This window comes from Solanum stenotomum, chromosome 1 (assembly GCF_019186545.1).
Source record: "Solanum stenotomum isolate F172 chromosome 1, ASM1918654v1, whole genome shotgun sequence".
Taxonomy (NCBI): Eukaryota; Viridiplantae; Streptophyta; class Magnoliopsida; order Solanales; family Solanaceae; genus Solanum; species Solanum stenotomum.
In genome coordinates, this window is record NC_064282.1 from 95,874,902 (window position 1) to 95,897,262 (window position 22,361).

The following is a 22,361-nucleotide window of genomic DNA, read 5'->3' on the forward strand; positions in this document are numbered from 1 at the left end:
TCTCCAGCTCTTTCTAATGACATCATAACACCAATATAAAACACATGACTTTAAGTTTACGGAGAATACAATCTTCCCATAACAACATCAAATGCAGGTATAGCACGTTCCAGAACCTTAACAAACTGATAAATAACTCCGGCAATGCAAACACTAGGCTGGGAATGACTTACAATGCAAATTGCACCAAGTTGTATAGATAATGGTTCCCAAACGCAAAATAAACTATTAGCGCAATTCAAACGAGAATAATATGCCGGGTCATGTTCAATAAATTTCTCAGTCTGATAAAAGGGAGGCAGAGATATTTTTATAGTCCTTTTGCTCACAGACATAAAAGGCTTTCCTTTCATGGAGAAAGAATTTTGTTCCACCAAGACGCGTCATAGAACAACAACTATGGATATCCACAAAATCTGATTCCAATACAAGAGAATTACAGAATGTGGAAATGCAATTGACACACATTAACGACTTGACGGGAAGCCACACGAGAATATTTCAATGAATCTGAGAGAAGCTCATCCCCCGATAAAGGATCCTGATAAGCTAACATGTTTGAAGAACTTGCTTAACAAAAACAAAGTACCGAAGGAGAAAACAGAACAAATCATCATTTAAATAAAGTAGATTGGCATAATATCGACTTATGTACTGGTAAAGATATTCACCTGATATATTATACAGAGAGAGTAGTTGAAGTTTGATTCTGGATTGTTTGTTGTTATAAGGAAAAAATTGCATACCAACCTTGTCAATGAACCAACTTGGCGTTTCATTTTAAATTACAACGGGAGTATCGTTTTGAATTCAGATGCATATGTGGAACTCAATTGCAAGCGATCATATTCTTAATAGTAATCGAGATTAGGATATTTTTTGTCTGAGATGGAAGTTTGATGTCACTACGGGGCAGTGATATCAGCTGAACTGGTCTTATTGGTTCTGAAGAAAGTAGACAGAATCAGTTTCAACATTTACACATCAACACTCATTTTCAGTCATATGATCCAAAAAATCAAAATTGAACCGAACTATTGAATGCCCACCCCTAATTTTAACTGTTCTAATAGATCTATAAAAAGTAACTAAGGACTCACGTGCAACATGCGTGTCCAGAAACTAGTTGATTTAAAACTCGAATAGTCCATATTGTTGAAATTTAGAAGTCATTCTCGTCTTTATTGATAAGTANTAACTAAGGACTCACGTGCAACACACGTGTCCAGAAACTAGTTGATTTAAAACTCGAATAGTCCATATTGTTGAAATTTAGAAGTCATTCTCGTCTTTATTGATAAGTAGCAAATTTGAATTGTCAAAATTGAACATTAAGTCTCGTACTATAAAGTACTCAAATTATGCGAAGGTGAGTTTGATTCTATTCAAATCTTATTTTCTCATTTAATCTATTTCTTGGTTCTGAATTTACGAACCATCTCTAACCGATATGTGGTTCTTCTTAGGTTAGCTTCCAATATATATAATCTAGATGTTCAAAGCTTTAAGTATGAAGAAATCACTGGCTTTAGGTCCCAAACAAAGCATTTTCGTACAATAATATCTAATGTCAACATAATATTAAAATAAATTATCATAATGAACAAACCGTTATAGTAGAATTCATTCAAGGATTTGAAATATCAGATCTTGATAAAAAAGAAGAAGGAAATAACAAATATAGGAATAATGTAATTTCATAGAATATGAAAATGATCATAGTTATCAATAAAGTTGCTTAAAGTCCAACTTGTTCTTTTAAAGATTGATTTCAACCTCCGGGAAGATTTCAACATCCCTTCTCTCGTTGTAAACTCCATTAGAAGATCTAACAATTTGTACACATTTCCTTTCTGTAAACAACAAACGAATATAAGGAGAATTAGTGATCAGTGTTATGAACTGAAGCTAAAAGTGATATTAATACTAAAGGATAAAAACAATAGAAATATAGACAAAAAAAAAAAAATATTTCTTCCAAAGTGTATCTAAGTCTCTTCAAAGTGTACAGATTGTTATGCCAAATACCACAATTTATAGGACATCATTGAGTAAAATCAAAAGGTATCATAATCATGCCATTAATTTCTTGAGAATGTGGGAACATTATGAAGGTGTGAAGATTAATGATGAGCTAGTGGAGGTGTGGTATTAATACACATTATGATAAATTACACCTAAAACTGATCAGATAGAGAAACGAATAGTTTCTCTAATAGTTTTTCGTAACTTTATAATTAATTATTTTTACAACTCTTCATTCTCCTACTTTATTTTAACAATAAGTGAATCAACTTAGCAATTTAGGCATATTTAATATTTAATTAATTAGATATTTTATAATATTTTAATTTAATATAGGGATAAAATGGTAATTCAACTTTGCAACTTGAGGCTTCCCACTTATAATAATATATATGATATATGATGATATATGATGATTTTTAAATTTTATCCTTATCATTAAGTAATTATTATTCAAATTAATTAGAGTATTATTGGATGAATTTAAAATTTTAAAGTAACATTAAAAAATTAATTTGTAAGGAGAGTGCAAAATACAAACTAGACAAATATAGAAGCATGAAGGAGTAATTCAAAACTTCCGATCAAAGAGGAAAAAAATGTAGAGTACTACCATGTGCAACAAGGAGTACAGAGAGTACAATGAATGGTTCCAATATTATTGACTTCAGCATTATTGTAATTTTCATATCTTCTGTTTATCTAATTATGTCCATTTTTTTTTCTTTATTTTCTATTTATGGTTCATCTCTAATTAATTTTGGAAGACTATAATTAATAAGAATAATGGAAGCTTGTTTATTTTTCACCATAGCTTAGAAGCCATTTTTCTTTTCCTTTTGTTTTCTTGTCTTTCAAACATAAGATATTTTGACTGCTTCGCACGTATATCCTATATTTATTATCACATAATTTATTTAAAAATAATTATATTATACAATAAAATTACAGTTCAAGGTACGGATTTATAATTTACAAAATATCCAACGAAAGTTAGATTAGTACTCTTTTATTTCATAAATATCACAATTATAGTAAGTAAAAAAGATTAATAATCTTATAACAGAAAAAGAATAAAATAAAATTAGCATATAACAAAATATCTTTAACAAAATATAATTCAATATACTCTATTAAGAAAATTTATATTATACAAATATAGTTGTATTATAATATATAACATGAAGCATGTCTATTAACATCTATCAGATGTTCAATACAAACATTATTAAATAACGATAATTAAAAATTAAAGTACGCTACCAATATATACATAGAGACCTCTTTCTGCCACAAATATGTTGAAAATATAATTGATTACCAACAAAGTAGAAATAAACTAATTAGATAACGTACAATAAAACATCCAAGCTAGACCATAGATATATAAGCACTTAAATTGTAGCAATTGGAAGTAACAAGCTTTTTTTAATCGAAAAAAATATATTTACTTGAACATTTTTTCTGGAGGTGAGCAAAATACAACAAACAAAAAGAGTAGATTGTTGTGGAGAAAGAGGAAAAGAAACAAGTGACTTTACATTTTGGCATCTTACTTATATAAAGTGCAAATTAAAAGATATGCACAAATGTTATTGTAATAGTAAAAACTCAAAGGACGAACAGATAACGTTGAAAATGTGAAAGATGACAATTATGGATAATTATTACCTTCATTTAATCAATCTAAAATGTAATATTCAACTTATATGCACTCTATATCAGACATTACATCAATTTGACCGGGATACAAAAATATTATAAATTACATATGTATTTTACATATATATTTATATATGGATTAGAAAAGACTGATTATTAATTATGATTTCATTATTTTTAATGACTCAACTTTTTAAAATTCGCACAGATTTTTTGGGAAATCTACTCCCATGCGGCAAACTATCAAATCTGAAAAGAACCTTGTCGCTCTTTTTTTCTCTCGCTAGCCGGAAGCACACTAGCAACATGTGTTGCGTGATTCTAGTGTGTTATAATGAAATACGATGGGAAACGTTAGTTATATTATAATAACTAAGAGCAAATGTCCAAATTTTGTACAGAAAATGAATGTGCTTAATTTTGTCTTTATCATTTAAACATAAAATGTAAAAGGAATAATTTTTAAGCTAAAGGGTAAAATTGCAATCTAACTTTGAAGTAATATATCATGATTATTTCATTTTAGAGAATTAACTTATTTTATTGATCATCCAAATGAGAATTGCAAAGCCCCAACTAGTTAGCTTTGTCAAATACAGAGAAAAAACCCCAATCCATACCAACTTCCTAGTCTCCCCACTACAAAAAAAACTGTGAATTACATGAGGATTTTCCTGGGGATTAGTATGAAAATTCGCAGGAAGCTTATTTTCCTGCAAATTTTCATACTAATTCCCAAAAAAATTCCCATGTAATTCACAGTTTTCTTTTAGTGCCCAATTAGTTTAAGTATCTGATTCTAGGAGTAGCTCCAACATTCATTTATTTATAAACACGCTCTCTCCATTGTTAATTTATATAAATGGACTTTGCTGGCAGTGGCGAATTTAGAGCCAAAAAAAAGGCAATCGCACCCGTGCTCTCTTCGTAAAATTAGATATTTTATATGCATATTTTTTAAGATTTTGTATAATATTATATTCTTGCACCCGTACTACAAAAAGTCTAAACGGTCCACATGGTTAAATATTGAGCTTTTGACCTTGAGGATTAAGGATCAATTCTCACTTCAATGCATTTTACTTGGTGCACCCATGTTCGAAAAATCCTAGATTCGCCTCTGTTTGCCGAGGATAACTTCTCTGTCATTGTAGTATAAATGGTGAGATAAATAATCTTGAAACAAATTATTTATTTTAAAAGTCAAGAAAATTACTGCAATATTGTGTTTAGGATTTTAAAACAAACAACCAAATTAAAAACGTACAATTTTTTTTTTTTGCAATCCTAATTCAAATGTTATAAGGAAATGGAGAGGCAAAAGTTTATCCGCAAGTAAGAAGATGAATTTTGTCCGAAAAAAGTATCAATTCCTCACGAAATAATGTTTGAAATATTTTCATGGCTTTTTGTTAAGTTGTTAATGTATGTACATTTCTAAATCCTGTAATTCTCTTGTATTCGATTCAAATTTTGTGGATATCCATAGTTGTCGTTCTATGACCCATCCTGGTGGAACAAAATTCCTTATGCATGGAGGAGGAGGAGTTTGTTACACTGCTGATTACCAAAAGGAAGATGGACAAACCTCTACTTTCGACCTTGTTTAAATTGAGAGTTTTGATGAACTCCCCTTCAATATCCTGGTAGATTCTTGTTTGAATTGCGTTAATGGTTTAGTTTGCGCATTTGGGAACCATTATCTGTGCAATCTGCTACAATTTTAAATGCCAGTACAAGAGACATAAGATTTCTTCTCAACCTAAATGATGGTTTTTATCCCCTTCACTGTTCGTTAGGTTGTGAGCCAGAAGAAAAGAAGTATAAAGATTTATTAAATGGCGCGAGTATATATGCACATCATTTTTAATGAGAGATATATCCACTCTAAATCACAAAGTTGAGAGATATATTCTCTTTTTCCCTAGTAAATTTCTTTGCTTACTTTGTGTTATACATACCTCATCAAAATTGTTGAACAATAGAACAAGCAAAGATTTCTTGATTTCTTCTCTACCAAGTTACTAGTTTTGAATGTTTTACTGCAAAAATGGGCTATACCGACTTGTCCATTGACTTGAGAATATAAAGTTGGCAACTCAAAATTTGACTGAAAATGATAAGGTGACCTCATAATTGATTGCTCCAAAGCAACAATAGTAGATTTTTCTTAACTTAATTTGCGGTTCACAATATACCTCATTAAAATCACACCCAATCCATCACATCTATTGATGGTTTACGGTATTTGTCTATCTGGACTTAATGAATCATTCCCACCAAAAATTGAAGTGATATCTTTTTATCGAATTTCTTTTTTACCTTTCAAGTCAAGGTGCATACACAGCTAACACTCTTATCTTAACTAAACAAACTTTTTTTTTTTGAATTTTCAAATCAATTGTTTTGTCAAGGTCCATACATCACTATATACTGTTATAGACTTCTTCTTTTTTTCTTCTAAAAAATTAAATGATTAACTAATTATTTCCTACTTAACTAATGATGTGTAATAATTGGACCAGGACTACTTGCAGAGAGTTGAAAATTGTGAAATTTTCGTCTTCTAAAATATCAAACAAAATGCATTACAAGTGATTGAATTTTTCTTTGTAGCTTTTATTTGAACTTTTCCTTGCAATAACTCGTGCATTAATTTGGGAATATGTAAATTCATTAGAAGTACTATTAGAATAGTTTGATCATAGTTAAGTTAATATTCAATCAAGTGTATAAACCAAATAACACTCTTATATATATATTCTAACTAATCAAATAAAAAATGATTTTTGACTTGATATTTTTTTTTCAAGGTCTATACACCAAGAAATACTCTTATCCTAGCTAATCAAAAGTTTTAGGAATCTTTATCTTTAGGTCAAGTTCTATACATCCAAGTAACACTCTTATCCCAACCAATCAAGAAATTTAAAGGATTTTTTACTTAAAATTTTATTGTCAAGGTCTATACATCAATCAATGTATTCTTATCCTAATTAATCGAACTCTTTTTGATTTATTAGCGTGAAAAGTTTTTGTCAAGACGTATACACTAATTAATACTATTCGACGGTGACTTTGAGAAGAATTTAAATTAATTAAATAATTGTTTCCTATTGTTAAAGCTGATATTCTCAATTACATGTAATTTTGTTTTTTTAAAAAGTGTTATTTATTTTTAACGCTTTAATCTTTTTATTTCCTTCTGTCTTTGACATCTGCCCAAAATTAACTTATATTATATATCAGAAATTTGGAGTTAAATTTGAAATCAAATTCAAAGCAAAGACATTGAAAATAAAATAAATAGAAACCAATGAAAGAAGGTAAAAAATGAAAAAGAAAAAAAATATTACGTGTGTTTTGAGAAAGTTTTAAATACAAGGCAAAGAAAAATAAAAAACATAGTATGTATATTAACTTACTTTATATATCAGGCAAAGAAAATTAAAATAATATTTTAAAAAAAAACATATATACATGTGGTGTCGCGTGTATAACACTGCAACTAATTGAATTGAGTAATTTTAAGCCACGTGGCATTTTTGGAATTTAAAAACGAGTTTTAATTTTATTTTAATGTGTTAATAAAAAGGGTAATTGTACATCACCTATTAGACGACAAGGGTATATATGCATCATTTGTTAGACGACAAAGGTATATATGCATCGCTTTCTGTTTGAATACTAAGGTATAGATAATCGAAACAATTATATATATATATATATATGTGTGAGTGTGTATATGCGTATGCATTCCATAGGTCCAGTTTGATGTTTTTATTCTAGTTCAGTCCTATAATTTCGGTTGATATTTATATTGATGTACATATATTTGACAATAAAACAGAACACACTAAACATATAAAGATTTTTTTTAAAATTAACAAATCCCATTCTAGATTATCAGAAAACAAAGTTGGCATTTTTGACTTGGAAGTTAAGGCCTATAAACCAACCAACACTTTTATCCTAACTAATCAATATTGTTTTGAAATTTTGACTTGAAATGATCTATACACCAATTTTTACTCTTATTTAACTAACTAAACATATTTGAATTTTAGACTTGAGATGTTTTTAACAAAGTTTATACACTAATTAATACTCTTATAGACTCTTTCTTCTTATTTTTTTCTCTAAGAATTTAAATTGACAAATAACTACTTCTTACTTGACTATTGTTAGATTAAATGATCTTCACACACATTGGGATGGTTATTTTATTGCCAAAGCCTATACACCGATTATCACTCTTATAGACTTTTCTTTTTTTCCTTTAAATTAAATAGAAGAGGTTACTCGGTGCACAAAGCATCCTGCGTTTGCAGGGTCTAAGAACTTTAAACACATGACCTAGACATCACACATAGACACTTAAATGTTGTTCCAAAGCTCCCTTCACTTTTCTTTCTCTAAGATTTTAATTGATTTAACTATTTCTTACTGTTACACATAATATTCTCAAGGTGATTTTTTCTGCATTATGTCTGATAGTACAAATTTGACAAATGAGACTAATAATGCATAACAATGTGGGTCTGAAGTACTAATTGTAGAGACTTGAGATTATGACGTTTCAAGACTGATAATGTATCAAACAAGATTGTATTATTACAACTATTTTCATAATAGTCTAAAAAAGATTATGACTTTAATCTTTTTATGTTTTATTTGATTTCCTTCAGTCTTTGGCATCTGTCCAAAATTAACTAATATATTAAATATAAGAAATTTGGAGTTAAATTTGAAATCAAATTCAAAGCAAAGGCATTAATGCAAATAAAATAAATAGAAACAAATGAAAAGAAGGTAAAAAATGAAAAGAAAAAAAATTACGTGTGTTTGAGAAAGTTTTAAATACAAGGTAAAGAAAAATAAAAAATATAGTATGTAGATTAACTTACTTTATATATCAGGCAAAGAAAATAAAAAAAATATTTTTTTAGAAAAAAACATATGTACATGTGGTGTCGCATGTATAACACTGCAACTAATTGAATTGAGTTGTGGCTCAACATCAGCACATAAGGTGCAAAAATATAGAGGGAAAAAGGTTTTTTTTTTTAGGAGGGGGGGGGAGGGGTAATAGAAACCCTGTAAATATAGAGCGTGTCTTTAAATTTTGGTCATAATTCAAGGGGTAATTATGGTTTTCCTAATTTAGATTGATTAGATAATTGTCCCCAATTATTAAAGCTAATATTCTCAAGTCATTCTTGTGCAATGACTTGTGTAATACTTGAGATTTCTCTTATTAGTTTAATTGTAATAAGTGTTTATTACCTCAAATATTTACTTAATTCATTTTTCGAAATTGCAGGTTTCAAGAGAAGCAAATTAAAGCCTTCAAGTCAAGGTCTTTACGTGAAAATCGTTTTTGTCAAGGCCAAAACATCAACACCTACTCTTACAAGACTCTTCTTTTTTGCTCTCAAAACTTAAATTGGTCGAAGAGAAAAGGATAATTTTATATATCCCTCAACTTTATTATTTAGATTTTAGATATCCCTCATTATAAATGTGAATCATATATACCTCTACGGTTACACAAATGACTCATATATACTTTTTTTCTCTAATGGAAGTAAAAATATTAATTCTAAATTAAAATATTTTGATACAACGTAAAAAAGAAGTGTATTGACTTAATTTAAATACAAGATAAAGCAAATAAGAATATTTTTTAAAAAAATTAGTTTTATTTTTAAAATTAATTATATATATATATATACACACACACATGTGGCAGGCGAGTGTGTACAAACACAACCAACTTGAGTGGTTGACGGTACCACGTCAGCACAAAAGGTGCACACAAATCTGAAAAAATGTGTCCAGGGGTAATAGGACCCTACATAAGTTTAGGTGTGTCTCTGGAATTTCGGTTATAGTCTAGGGGGTTACTTGTGACTTATCCCTTTATAAACAAACAACTTATTCTTAAAAATTATGCAATGAATATAAATTTGAATATGAAAAACCAATTCCAGCGTAACTTGTATTCAAATCAAATGACCCCTAACAATCTTCTTAAAATTTCTCGTGTCTTTCTTCATTCCCTTAGCGATTTAGTTTGAAATGGCTTACTTGAAATCGCAAGAGCGTGAAAGATTCGTGAGGGAATGGTACGTGACACAACCCTCTCAAACTAGATCAAATATATATACATTAAATAAACATAGTTGGAACCACTATGACTCCAACAATCACAATTCACCAACCAAAATTTATTACAAAGACCTACCAAACTTGGACTATTATGCAAACAAACAGGACCACAAATATGAGATTTTTCCAATGATCAAATCATGCTTTAGCAGTCAACTCCCTATCTCTATGTCCAAATAGCACAGAAATTTCAACTTGTATTATTGTTGTATTTAAGAGCTAATCAAACTTGTATTATTGTTGTATTTAAGAACTAATCAAACTTGTATTATTTCAAAGCTAAAGTGTCCGGTAAGTTCTATTATTTTCTAAAAGAAGAGTTAGAGTTTGTTTGGATGTGCTTGTTGCTTTCAACTTATAAAGTTAAGAATTACACTTAGAAAGTCATTTAACGTAGTTTTATAACTCAAAAGTCACTCAACTACTTATAAAGTCACCCAACTAATCTAAATGATTTTTATTTAAATTTTGTTGAAATTGAAAATTTTATTTCAAGCTAAATTTCTAAGAAATAATAAGATACCCATTTTAACCATTTTAAAGAAATTTTTATTATATAATTTATATGCATACATAATTTGTTTTAATTATTATCATAATCATGGTATTCTTCTAATATAATTTTTTTTATATTAGACGGTAGATTTTAATAGTCTAAAAAAATTCTTCCAGTAGAATTTCACCCAAGAATGGGAATGTGGATATGTAATTGACAACTTAAAATTTGACTGAAAGTTAGCCGGTGCGCTTCTTGGAAATTGATTACTCCAAAGAAGAAGTAGCAGATTTTTCTTTGCTTAATTTGTGGTTCATTCATCTGCCACATCCGTCGGTGAATGATAACATTAATTAATTCATACGTATGTATTGACGAAAGATCACACCTTTGAATATGTATTTATGATCCACAACAATAAATTTGACTGAAAACCCAATTTTAAGATTTTAAAAAAAAAATTGAGTCTGTTAATGAAAAGGGTAAATGTATACCATTTATTAGACAACGAGGGTATATATGCACCATTTGTTAGCCGATGGAGGTATATATACATCATTTTTTTAACGAGGAGTATATCTGCTCTAAATCACAAAGTTTAGTGGTATATTTGTTCTTTGCCCTAAAATTAAAAATTCAAAAATAAATTAAAATTAATTTTTTTTCACTTCAATTTGATGAAAAGATATGTGTGAGCCACTTTTATAACGGTAGGAATATATGTGAGCCACTTTTGTTATAGTAGAGATATATGTGAGCCACTTTTGTGATAAAAAAATTCCATTGTAGCTTTTATTTGAACTTTTCTTGGAATGACTCAAGCATTGACTTGGCAGTGTGTAAATTTATTAGGACTATTAGAATATAAGTTTGATCATCATCAAGTTAATATAAAATCAGATGCATAAACCAAATAACAATTTTATCATAACTAATAAAAAAAATGAATTTTTGACTTGACTTTTAAGGGTTTAGGGACATTTACAACGAGTACAAATTGCCACTAAATAACATTAGGCTTTTACTATTTCTATATTATTTTAAAAATATTATAACACCCAATAACATGGCAAATCCTAAATAACATCAGACTTCTACTATTTCTATATCAACTACAGATTTTAAAAGTCCCTTTCATTGTGAATCCTTTCCTTTCAGTCAAGGTCTACACACCAAGAGATCAATAAAAAATTTGAAGGATTTTCTTTGCTTAATTTGTGCTATATATATGTCATCTAAATTATTGAATAGAGGAACAAAGAAAAGATTTTTGATCTCTTATTTACCAACTTAATTAGTTTTGAACATTTTAGTGCAGAAATGGGTTACGTAAAACTTGTTTTTTTAATGCTATTTTCCTTACTCTGTCAACTTGCTTTCTGCTCATCCTTATCTCATTTGTGCCCCAAAGATCAAGCTCTTGCTCTTCTACAATTCAAGCACATGTTTCCTATAGATGCTTATTCGACATTACTATCATGGAACAAGAGCATAGATTGTTGTTCATGGGATAGAGTTCATTGTGACGAGATGACGGGACAAGTGATTGAGCTTAACCTCGCTAACAGTGGACTTCAAGGCAAGTTTCACTCCAACAGTAGCCTCTTTCAACTCTCGAATCTCAAAAGACTTGATTTATCTTTTAATAATTTCTCTGGATCGTACATTTCACCTAAATTTGGTGACTTTTCTAGTTTGATGCATCTTGATTTGTCGTATTCAAGTTTTATAGGTCTAATCCCAGTAGAAATCTCTCGTCTTTCTAAATTACAAGTTCTTCGTATCTGGAGTCATCCATATGTGCTTAGATTCGAACCTCACAATTTTGAACTGCTCCTTAAGAACTTGACCCAATTAAGAGAGCTCCACNGTCATTGAACGTAGTTTTATAACTATTCACCCAGCTAATCTAAATGATCTTTTAATTAAATTTTGTTGAAATTGAAAATTTTATTTCAAGCTAAATTTCTAAGAAATAATAAGATACCCATTTTAAAGAATTTTTTATTATATAATTTATATGCATACATAATTTGTTTTAATTATTATCATAATCATGGTATTCTTCTAATATAAATTTTTTATATTAGATGGTAGATTTTAGTAAAAATTAGGCAAATGACATAGTATAAGAAAGAAATTACTTCATTTCCCTACTCTTTCATTAATTACCAAAAATCCCTTTTTTTTAGTGTTTTTCGGATACATAATATAGCAGTGTGAATACTTAATATAGCAGCACGGATACTTTAATTAATAACGGGCGGATACTTAAATTATTAAGTTGTTAGCAATACGGATACTTAATTAACGGGCGGATGCATAATATAGCAGCGCAGATACTTTAATTAATAACAAGTGGATACTTAAATTATTAAGTTATTTGCAGCACAGATACTTAATTAACGGGCGGATGCATAATATAGCAGCGCAAATACTTTAATTAATAACGGGCGGATACTTAAACTAATAAAGTATCCGGTTAAGTTGAATTGGGGGAAAATAAGGGATTTTTGTATTTTAGTAAAAGAATAGGGAAATATTGAGAATAGGTAAAGAAGTGTTGTGTATTTTACGTAATTTTTCCTAGATTTTAATAGTCTAAAAAAGTTCTTTCAGTAGATTTTCACTGAAGAATGGGAATATGGATATGTAATTGACAACTTAAAATTTGACTGAAAGTTAGCAGGTGCGCTTCTTGGAATTGATTACTCCAAAGAAGTAGTAGATTTTTCTTTGCTTAATTTGTGGTTCATTCATCCGCCACATCCGTCTATGAATGATAACATTAATTAATTCATAGGTATGTATTGACGAAAGATCACACCTCTGAATATGCATTTGTGATCCACAACAATAAATTTGACTGAAAACCCAATTTTAAGTTTTCAAATTGAGCTTGTTAATGAAAAGGGTAAATGTATACCATTTATTAGACAACGAGAGTATATATGCACCATTTGTTAGCCGATGGAGGTATTTATACATCATTTTTTTAATGAGGAGTATATCTGCTCTAAATCGCAAAGTTGAGTGGTATATTTGTTCTTTGCCCTAAAATTAAAAAATAAATTAAAATTAATTTTTTTTCACTTCAATTTGATGAAAAGATGTGTGAGCCAATTTTATAACGGTAGAAATATATGTGAGCCACTTTTGTTACAATAGAGATATATGTGAGCCACTTTTTGTGATAAAGATTTTCCATTGTAGCTTTTATTCGAACTTTTCTTGGAATGACTCGTGCATTGACTTGGGAATATGTAAATTTATTAGGACTATTAGAATACAAGTTTGATTATCATCAAGTTAATATAAAATCAGATGCATAAACCAAATAACAATTTTATCATAACTAATAAAAAAAAATGAATTTTTGACTTGAAATATTTTTGCCACTAAATAACATCAGACTTTTAAGGGTTTAGGGACATTTACAAAGAGTACAAATTGCCACTAAATAACATCAGGCTTTTACTATTTCTATATTATTTCAAAAATATTATAACACCCAATAACATGGGCAAATCCTAAATAACATCAGACTTCTACTATTTCTATATCAACTACAGATTTTATAAGTCCCTTTCATTGTGAATCCTTTCCTTCAAGTCAAGGCCTACACACCAAGAAATCAATCAAAAATTTGAAGGATTTTCTTTGCTTAATTTGTGCTATATATATCTCATCTAAATTATTGAATAGAGAAACAAAGAAAAGATTTTTGATTTCTTATTTACCAACTTAATTAGTTTTGAATATTTTAGTGCAGAAATGGGTTACATAAAACTTGTTTTTTTAATGCTATTTTCCTTACTCTATCAACTTGCTTTCGCCTCATCCTTATCTCATTTGTGCCCCAAAGATCAAGCTCTTGCTCTTCTACAATTCAAGCACATGTTTACTATAGATGCTTATTCGAAATTACTATCATGGAACAAGAGCATAGATTGCTGCTCATGGGATGGAGTTCATTGTAACGAGGCGACGGGACAAGTGGTTGAGCTTAACCTCACTAGATGCGGACTTCTAGGCAAGTTTCATTCCAACAGTAGCCTGTTTAAACTCTCCAATCTCAAAAGACTTGATTTGTCTTTTAATAATTTCTCTAGATCGTACATTTCACCTAAATTTGGTGACTTTGCTAGTTTGATGCATCTTGATTTGTCGTATTCAAGTTTTATAGGTCTAATCCCAGTAGAAATCTCTCGTCTTTCTAAATGACAAGTTCTTCGTATCCGGAGTCATCCATATGTGCTTAGATTCGAACCTCACAATTTTGAACTGCTCCTTAAGAACTTGACCCAATTAAGAGAGCTCCACCTTAGCTCTGTGAACATCTCTTCCACCATTCCTCTGAATTTCTCTTCTTATTTAACAAAGCTAGGACTTTCATCCACGCAGATATACGGGATACTGCCCGAAGGAGTTTTCCACCTTTCCAACTTAGAAACTCTTGATTTATCATACAATCCCCAACTCACTGTTAAGTTTCCCACAACCAAATGGAACAGCAGTGCATCACTCATGGAGTTAGTTCTCAGTGGTGTGAATGCTACCGGTAGGATACCTGAATCATTTGGTCATCTAACTTCACTGCGTACATTGAGAATAATTTCTTGTAATCTCTCAGGGTCTGTTCCTAAACCTCTATTGAATCTCACCAACATAGAGAAGTTGGACCTTGGTTATAACCATCTTGAAGGACCAATTTCTGATTTCTTTATATTTGGAAAGATCAGGTTCTTATCACTTACAAATAACAACTTTGATGGTCAACTTGAGTTCTTATTCTTTAACAGAAGCTTGATGCAACTTCAATTCTTAGATTTTTCATCCAATTCCCTAACTGGTACAATTCCTTCTAATGTAAGCGGAATACAAAACCTTAATGCACTCATCTTGTCATCAAATCACTTGAATGGGACTATACCAGCATGGATATTCTCCCTCCCTTCACTAACTGGTTTAGACTTGACTGATAACCATTTCAGTGGAAACATTCAGGAGTTCAAGTCTAAAAGATTGAACATAGTTGTTCTTAAAAAAAATCAGCTGCAAGGTCCAATTCCAAAGTCACTCCTAAACCAGCGTGATCTATATTCTCTTGTCCTTTCACAAAATAATCTCAGTGGACAGATTACTTCAACCATCTGCAATCTGACAATAGTGACTGTGGTAGATTTGGGTAGCAATAATTTGGAGGGAACAATCCCACTATGCTTGAGTGAGATGAGTGAACTTTTAGCTTTGAATTTAAGCAACAATAGTCTTAGAGGGACAATTAATACAACTTTTAGTATAGGAAACAAACTTAGAGTCATTAACTTTAACGGGAATAAGCTAGAGGGGAAAGTCCCGCAATCTTTGATCAATTGCAAATATTTGGTAGTTCTTGATTTAGGTAACAATCAGTTGAATGACACATTTCCTAAATGGTTGGGAGCCCTACTTGGTTTACAGATTTTAAACCTGAGATCAAATAAGTTCTATGGCCCTATAAGGAGTGGCAACTTATCTGCTCAAATTCGAGTCATAGATCTCTCATCCAATAGATTTAGTGGAAATTTACCAGTGAGCCTTTTTGAGAATTTTGAAGCCATGAAAATAATTGGTCAGAACAGTGGGACCCGAAAGTATGTAGCAGATATGTCTTTTTTTTATTACACAAATTCCTTTATAGAGACGACAAAGGGGCTGGATCTAGAACTACCTTGATTTTTGACTACAAACATAATTATCGATCTATCAAGGAATATATTTGAAGGTCATATCCCAAGCATTATTGGAGATCTCATTGGGCTTCGCACGTTGAACTTATCGTATAATCACTTGGAAGGTATTATACCAGCATCACTGCACCAGTTATCTGTACTTGAATCATTGGATCTCTCATCCAACAAAATCAGCGGAGAAATTCCACAACAACTTGCATCCCTCACATTTCTTGCAGTCTTAAATCTATCTCACAATCATCTTGTTGGATGCATCCCCAGAGGAAAACAATTTGATACGTTTGAGAATAGTTCATACCAAGGGAATGATGGGTTACGTGGATTGCCACTCTCGAAAGATTGTGGTGGTGATGAAGGGGTACCACAAGCAGATGAAGGAGAAGAAGAAGGAGATTCAGCAATAATAAGTTGGCAGGCGGTTCTCATGGGTTACAGTTGTGGACTTGTTATTGGACTATCCATAATATACATAATGCTGTCAACTCAATATCCAGCATGGTTTTCGAGGATGGATGTACAATTGGAAAACAAAATTCTTTCAAGAATTAAAAAGCACAAGAAAAGACATTAGTATGTAACCACCTTAATTTATATCCATCAATTTTTTACCTCCTTCATCTTTGAAGCTTTTTAACTTTAATTCTTCATTTTTGAAATTTGCAGGATTCAAGTCCACTGCATTGCTGGGATGTGAATAAAAGCTTTTAATTTCATAGTTTGTGATGTTTCATAAAGTGTTTGTGTTTTGTTTCATCAAGTGTTCGTTACAGTTTCTTCTGTTGTGACTCAACAAATTCAATTGCAAGGAAATACAATAGAATTTCATAGAATGCAAACAGTAGAAAACTTGAGACGATTTTCTAGAAAACTGGAATAACAATAGAACATTAAACAATTCCAAATTCTCGTGTACTTTGAAATAGAAAAAGTATTCCTCGATATTGATCAATATATAATAACTTGAATACAATAGAGTTGGTGTAGCCGTTAAAAAGTTGGAGAAACAACGTAACCTTGAATACTAAGGTTTAAATCCTAAAAGTGGTGAAACCAGATATCACATTTAAGAAGAAATCTAGCAGAATCGCTTAATTTGATGACTTCATCACGATGCAGGCTCAGTCTCATCACAGCTGAAATGTGTGCCACCAGCCCTTGGGGATTTCTCGATTATCAAGAAAATCACGATCACAAAGCAGAGTTATGTAGTTACAGAGTTGGCTCATCGAAAATTTTACAATTAAAAGCTGCTGCAGTTATCAACTCTACGAAATAAAACTGTGGGCTGGAACCTTAGCTTGTGTATTCCAGGATCTAACATTGATTTTTCCGACCTCTCTGCGCCAACATAAATGCTTGAGAGTTGCACATAATGCCCAGAATGACTCTGTTGCGACTCAAGCAATAGTTGTGCTACTTCATTTCCCAACTCAATAGCTCCACCAAGTCTACAAGCACCCAAGACAGTAGCATCAACTTCAAAAAAAGGCATCTTCTTTATGAAGTCGTAAGCTTCCTGTAGTAGATCAACCACACAACCATAATGTTTCATCTTAGCTGCAAGTCCGAATTCATGTGACATTGCTTCAAACAATTAGAACCCAAAATCGACAAGCTTGGCAATCTCATTTGACATGATTACTGACATCGTTAATGCTAGGAAAGAAATCATAACATTTCCATGTGCAAATATGCTTCTTAACTACATCACAGCAAATAAAGACATTAGCTTTCTTCTATTGCGACTCGACCAAACTTTATTTCATTTATCTATAGGATACTTTTTTATGTAATTAATCAGTTAGGTATTGTTTATTTTCCCTTGTTCTGTTTTATTATGTCAAATACTCCCCCTATACAGATGATGTCAGTGTAAGATTGAACTCGAATGTTTAATGAAACCAACAACAACTATGAAAACTTTGAAATTATTACATTGTGTAATGCATCTCCATGGACCATGGGTGAAGAATTACGGATTGATTGAGGTGAAGGGGAAATTAGCGGTCATACATTATGTGAAATGATTAAGTGGATACTTCGACTTGTGGATTTTATAGCAGACTCCAAAAAGAGAATGGGAGAGACATATCATCGGCGTTCCCTTGATATGGAATGATATAAAACCTAGATTTATATCATCCTTTATGGCCCGTATCTAATATAGCAAGAAAATCAGTTTAACTAATTCTGCATTCAAAACCAAAAGAGAATGAGGCAGCAGTACTGATGATGTGGTTAAACTTCAGGTCTATACTAGACCAAAGTACTGCAAGTACTCATCAAATCCGAGGCGGTTATAGTTACCTGGAAGGCATTTTGAGTACTCTTTGTTCTGTTTTATTGTCAAATATATTTATATCAGTGCTTCTTCACCGTCCTATATGCCTCCATCAGAAGGCTCATTATTGTAATTAACTCAATAATTCGAATTTCCCTAGTTTGTTATGTTTTGTGCACGAGGCTACGTACTGGTCAAGTCTCGCTGCAGCAATAAAGTCTAATTTGGAGTGACATCTACTTGGAGCACCATTGGCTAGGTTCAAATGATTGTCCATCAACAACATAAGCCACAAGTCTCAGACGTTGGCAAAGTCAAACAGAGACACCTCTATTGTTTTTTAAGTTTTCCTCATTACTTCTTGTGCTATTACTCAATTATGTGTTTATGTCAATTTCAGTTTTCGCTTTGAAAATGTTGTGTCTGTTCTTCCTGGTTAGTCATGCGCTAATTAATGAGGCAACATCAAGTGTATTAATTAGCTGTTTCTGTTTGTTCAACTCCTTTCTCTACATTAGATTGGGCTGGGGCACTGCACTCTTTCTTCCTCTGTGGGTCGATTACGTGCATTGGAACTGAAAAGGGCTCTATTCATATACAGTCTTCCTTGCTTCTTACCTCTTATCTTATTGTACGAGATAATCCAAGAGAGAGAAAAGTCTGGGAACATACCTTAATAGCATTTCAGGAAAACAGAAATGCTTCTGTTTGATTACTAAGGTATAGATAATCGAAGCAATTACATATGTACGTGTATGCATTCCGTATAATTTTAGTTGATATTCATATTGATGCATAGATATTTGACAATAAAACAGAACACGCTGAAGTTATTAAGAATTTTTTAAAATTAACAAATCTCATTCTAGATTATCAGAAAGAAAAAAAGTTGGCATTTTTGACTAGGAAGGTAAGGTCTATATTGTAACATCCGGCAATATGAAATAATTGAAGAGGCTTAGAATTGGAAATTTTCATTTTTGGAAAGAATTTAAAGTTTTGGAAATTTTGGCTAAGTATGGAAAATGTGAAATTTTGGCCAACTTTGAACAGCCATAAATTCTAGCTCAGGATGAGTTAGGTGGAATTCCAGTTATGGTTGCAAAGTTCGTGGAACGACCTTTCCAACGCCACCGAGTTTGCTCGATTCCGAGTTTGTATGAGGGAGTTATGACCTTTGAAAGTTGGGCAGTTGACAAGGAAATCCGTCCGAGAATCATTAAGGGCATTTTAGTCTTTTCCCTAGCCAATTCTTTTGAGCTCATATTGTTGTATTAGGATGATCTTTGGATCATTTTTGTCCCATTTTTTTAAAAAAAAAAAAAGAAAGAGAAAGAGTTAGGGTTCTTGAGATTGAAGAAGAGAAGAAGGAGAAGAAGAAGAAGAGAAGAAAAAGGAGATTTGTCAAGACCATTGTGGATTTTCGTCGGGGGTGATCCCTATCAAGGTATGTGAGTTTTTCCGTGTGGGTTGATCCTTTCCCCCACACACACCAAGTTTATTCCATGCTTTGAGAAAAGATTGGGAGTTTGTTGTTGAAGTGTTGAAGTTGTTAGTTGTTAGTTGTTGTTGATGTTGTTGGTGGTGTTGTTGAATTTATTGTACGTTGTGAGACATGATTGGGTCGTATATTTAAGTTGAAACCTATTGTATGTTGAGGGAATTACGATTCTAAGCGTTATGACCCCTTTTAAAGTTGAATCACCATCATTCGCAGCAAATTCTGGGCTGTCGATCCCCATCCACGGGCCCGACCTACGGACCGTAGATCAATCGACGGTCCGTACTGGTCAACCGTCGATCGGGACAGAAGTTGGGGGTTATGGGTCGTCGATCTACGGTCGCGACCTACGGTCCGTGACCTGACCTACGGACCATAAGTCAGGACCGTAGGTCAACACTTAGTCATTTTCTTAAATGAATTCTGGGGAAAAGTCTCTGACGAAATCTACGGACCTGCAGTACGGACCGTAAGTCCATCTACGGTCCGTCGATGGCGTCCGTAAGTCCTATCTGTGTCACCAGAAATCTGAAGTCTCAGCCAAGTTTCCCCTCTTCTTTTCTCACTTTCTCTTGCATGTTCCAAAGTAATTCACCTATGTTTTATAGTTGTTTTCGGCGTTCCAAAGTGCGTTTAAGCGTTCAAGAATCCTTCCGTAACATGTGATCGAACACCTTGAATTCATAATTCCGATCCAAGGAAAGATAGTTCCAAGTCAAGTGAAGTTTCAAGTCGAGTAAGAGTCTTAGTTTCAAGTTAAGTCAAGAGTTTAAAGTTGAGTCCATTTTTCTCAAAAGCTATTAGGGAACTAAGTATTCCCGAAGAAGTTTATAAATGTTTTTACATTTAAGTAAGGAAGGAACCATGTTTTCCAAAAGAGCCTTTGGGTTAAGTTTTGAGTAATTATTGTTTTATTTAAAAATATAAATGTAAAGGAAAATGACTGAGTTTTCGAAGAACCGATTAAACTTATGGTTTAAGAGAAATCGGGTTTCCAAAAGGACAGAGTCGCCACTTAATTTTTAGTAAAAAATCAAGAAAAATATAAGGTTTTTCAAAAGATTCAAACAGATAAAATCGATTGAAAACAAGGGTTCGAGTTCAATGTACATTCCGAGAAGGTGTTAGGCCCTCGGAATGCCCGCTAACTCGCGGTTGACCGGCGATTTGACCAAAATGATTTTTGACTAATTTTGAAATTTTAACGAAGTAAAAGAACTCATTCATTTTAACTAAATATTTTTAAAAATTTAACTAAGTAAAGAACACACAACTTTGACTAATTTTGAAAAGTTTAATAAAGTAAAAGAACTCATTCATTTTAACCAATTATGAAATTTTAACTAAGTAAAAAAAAAAACTTATTTATTTATTACTATTCTTATTTTTTATCAAGGGGAATAACTAAAAGAAAACTTTTAAAGGGAAAACCTCAAATGTTGACGGGACTAATAAAAAAAGAAACTGACCATGGAACAATAAAATATATATAAAAAAAAATCTAGCATTATCTATTACTATTATTATTATTTTTTATCATTACTAATATTTATTTATTTATTTCTATTTTTTATATTGTCATTTTTTATTTATTTAAGGGGAGATGAGTTAAAGGGAGATTTTTAAGTGACAAGACTAATAGAAATAAAGGTAAGTATAAAATATAAATATATCTTTTGATTTGGATATGATGAAAATGAAATGACTATCTATGGGAATTTAATTAAATTAAAACCATAAAATAAGCAAAGTTAGTCAAATAAATATGATATAAATAATAAGAGAGGGAAAGGAAATAATCAAATTTGGGCCTCTGGCCCAAATTTCCCACATCTTGGACTTTGCTGAAATTATCTAAGGCCTTTGGGCCTGTTTTGCCTTTGGAAAAATCTGTGTATACCCTTTACGTATATCATTGTATACGGGCCGTATTTAGGCTCGTTTTCATGTATATCCGGTCGTATTCCAAATGTACACACTCCTTTTAGACCCCTGCAACATGTATTTCTGGTTTTGGATCGGCATCTCCCTTTTCCTGCACCTGCATATTGTATTTTGCCATGTATACCAGCGTATACTGCTGTATACAGCAGGTACGCAGCCTGTTTTCGACCTTTCCGGAGCTCAAAAAATCAAAATCCCGCTTTGTTTACCCTCCGAAACCCTGTATTTCGATTTCTTGCTGACCGACTCGAGGAACATGAATATTGGGCCATAATGGCCCAATAGGAAAATGCAAGGAGAAGAGATATAATCCGTGAGGATTCGGGAGGTTTCACATGCAATAAAATAGCAATAGATTAGCATACAACAGGAGAAAAAAAAAAATCGATAAGAAAAGATTGTACTATATTTTGCAAAGGGAAGTAAATGAGATATACACATAACTATCATATGATCTGAATTCAAAAGAAATCAACACAGACAAGTAAGAAGCTTTAATCACCGAAGTTTATGATGGACCACATTTTTATGATAATCACTAAATAA

At 31.6% G+C, this 22,361-nt stretch overlaps 2 protein-coding genes and 2 pseudogenes across 2 annotated transcripts in view; 3 read left to right on the top strand and 1 right to left on the bottom strand.

The window, feature by feature from the left end:
* The window catches only part of LOC125859796 (receptor-like protein Cf-9 homolog), an 11,432-nt gene extending 2,300 nt beyond the window's left edge, over positions 1–9,132 (top strand). The window contains exon 3 of the mRNA XM_049539619.1: positions 9,011–9,132. Within this exon, the coding sequence (XP_049395576.1) occupies positions 9,011–9,132 (122 nt within the window). The remainder of the gene's footprint in view (positions 1–9,010) is intronic.
* The window catches only part of LOC125853235 (receptor-like protein Cf-9), a 333,480-nt gene that overhangs the window by 256,630 nt on the left and 54,489 nt on the right, over positions 1–22,361 (bottom strand). The window lies entirely within an intron of this gene.
* LOC125859768 (putative pentatricopeptide repeat-containing protein At1g10330) overlaps positions 1–22,361 on the top strand; it is a 157,580-nt pseudogene that overhangs the window by 109,358 nt on the left and 25,861 nt on the right.
* Positions 11,593–16,660, top strand: LOC125853240 (receptor-like protein Cf-9; annotated as a pseudogene).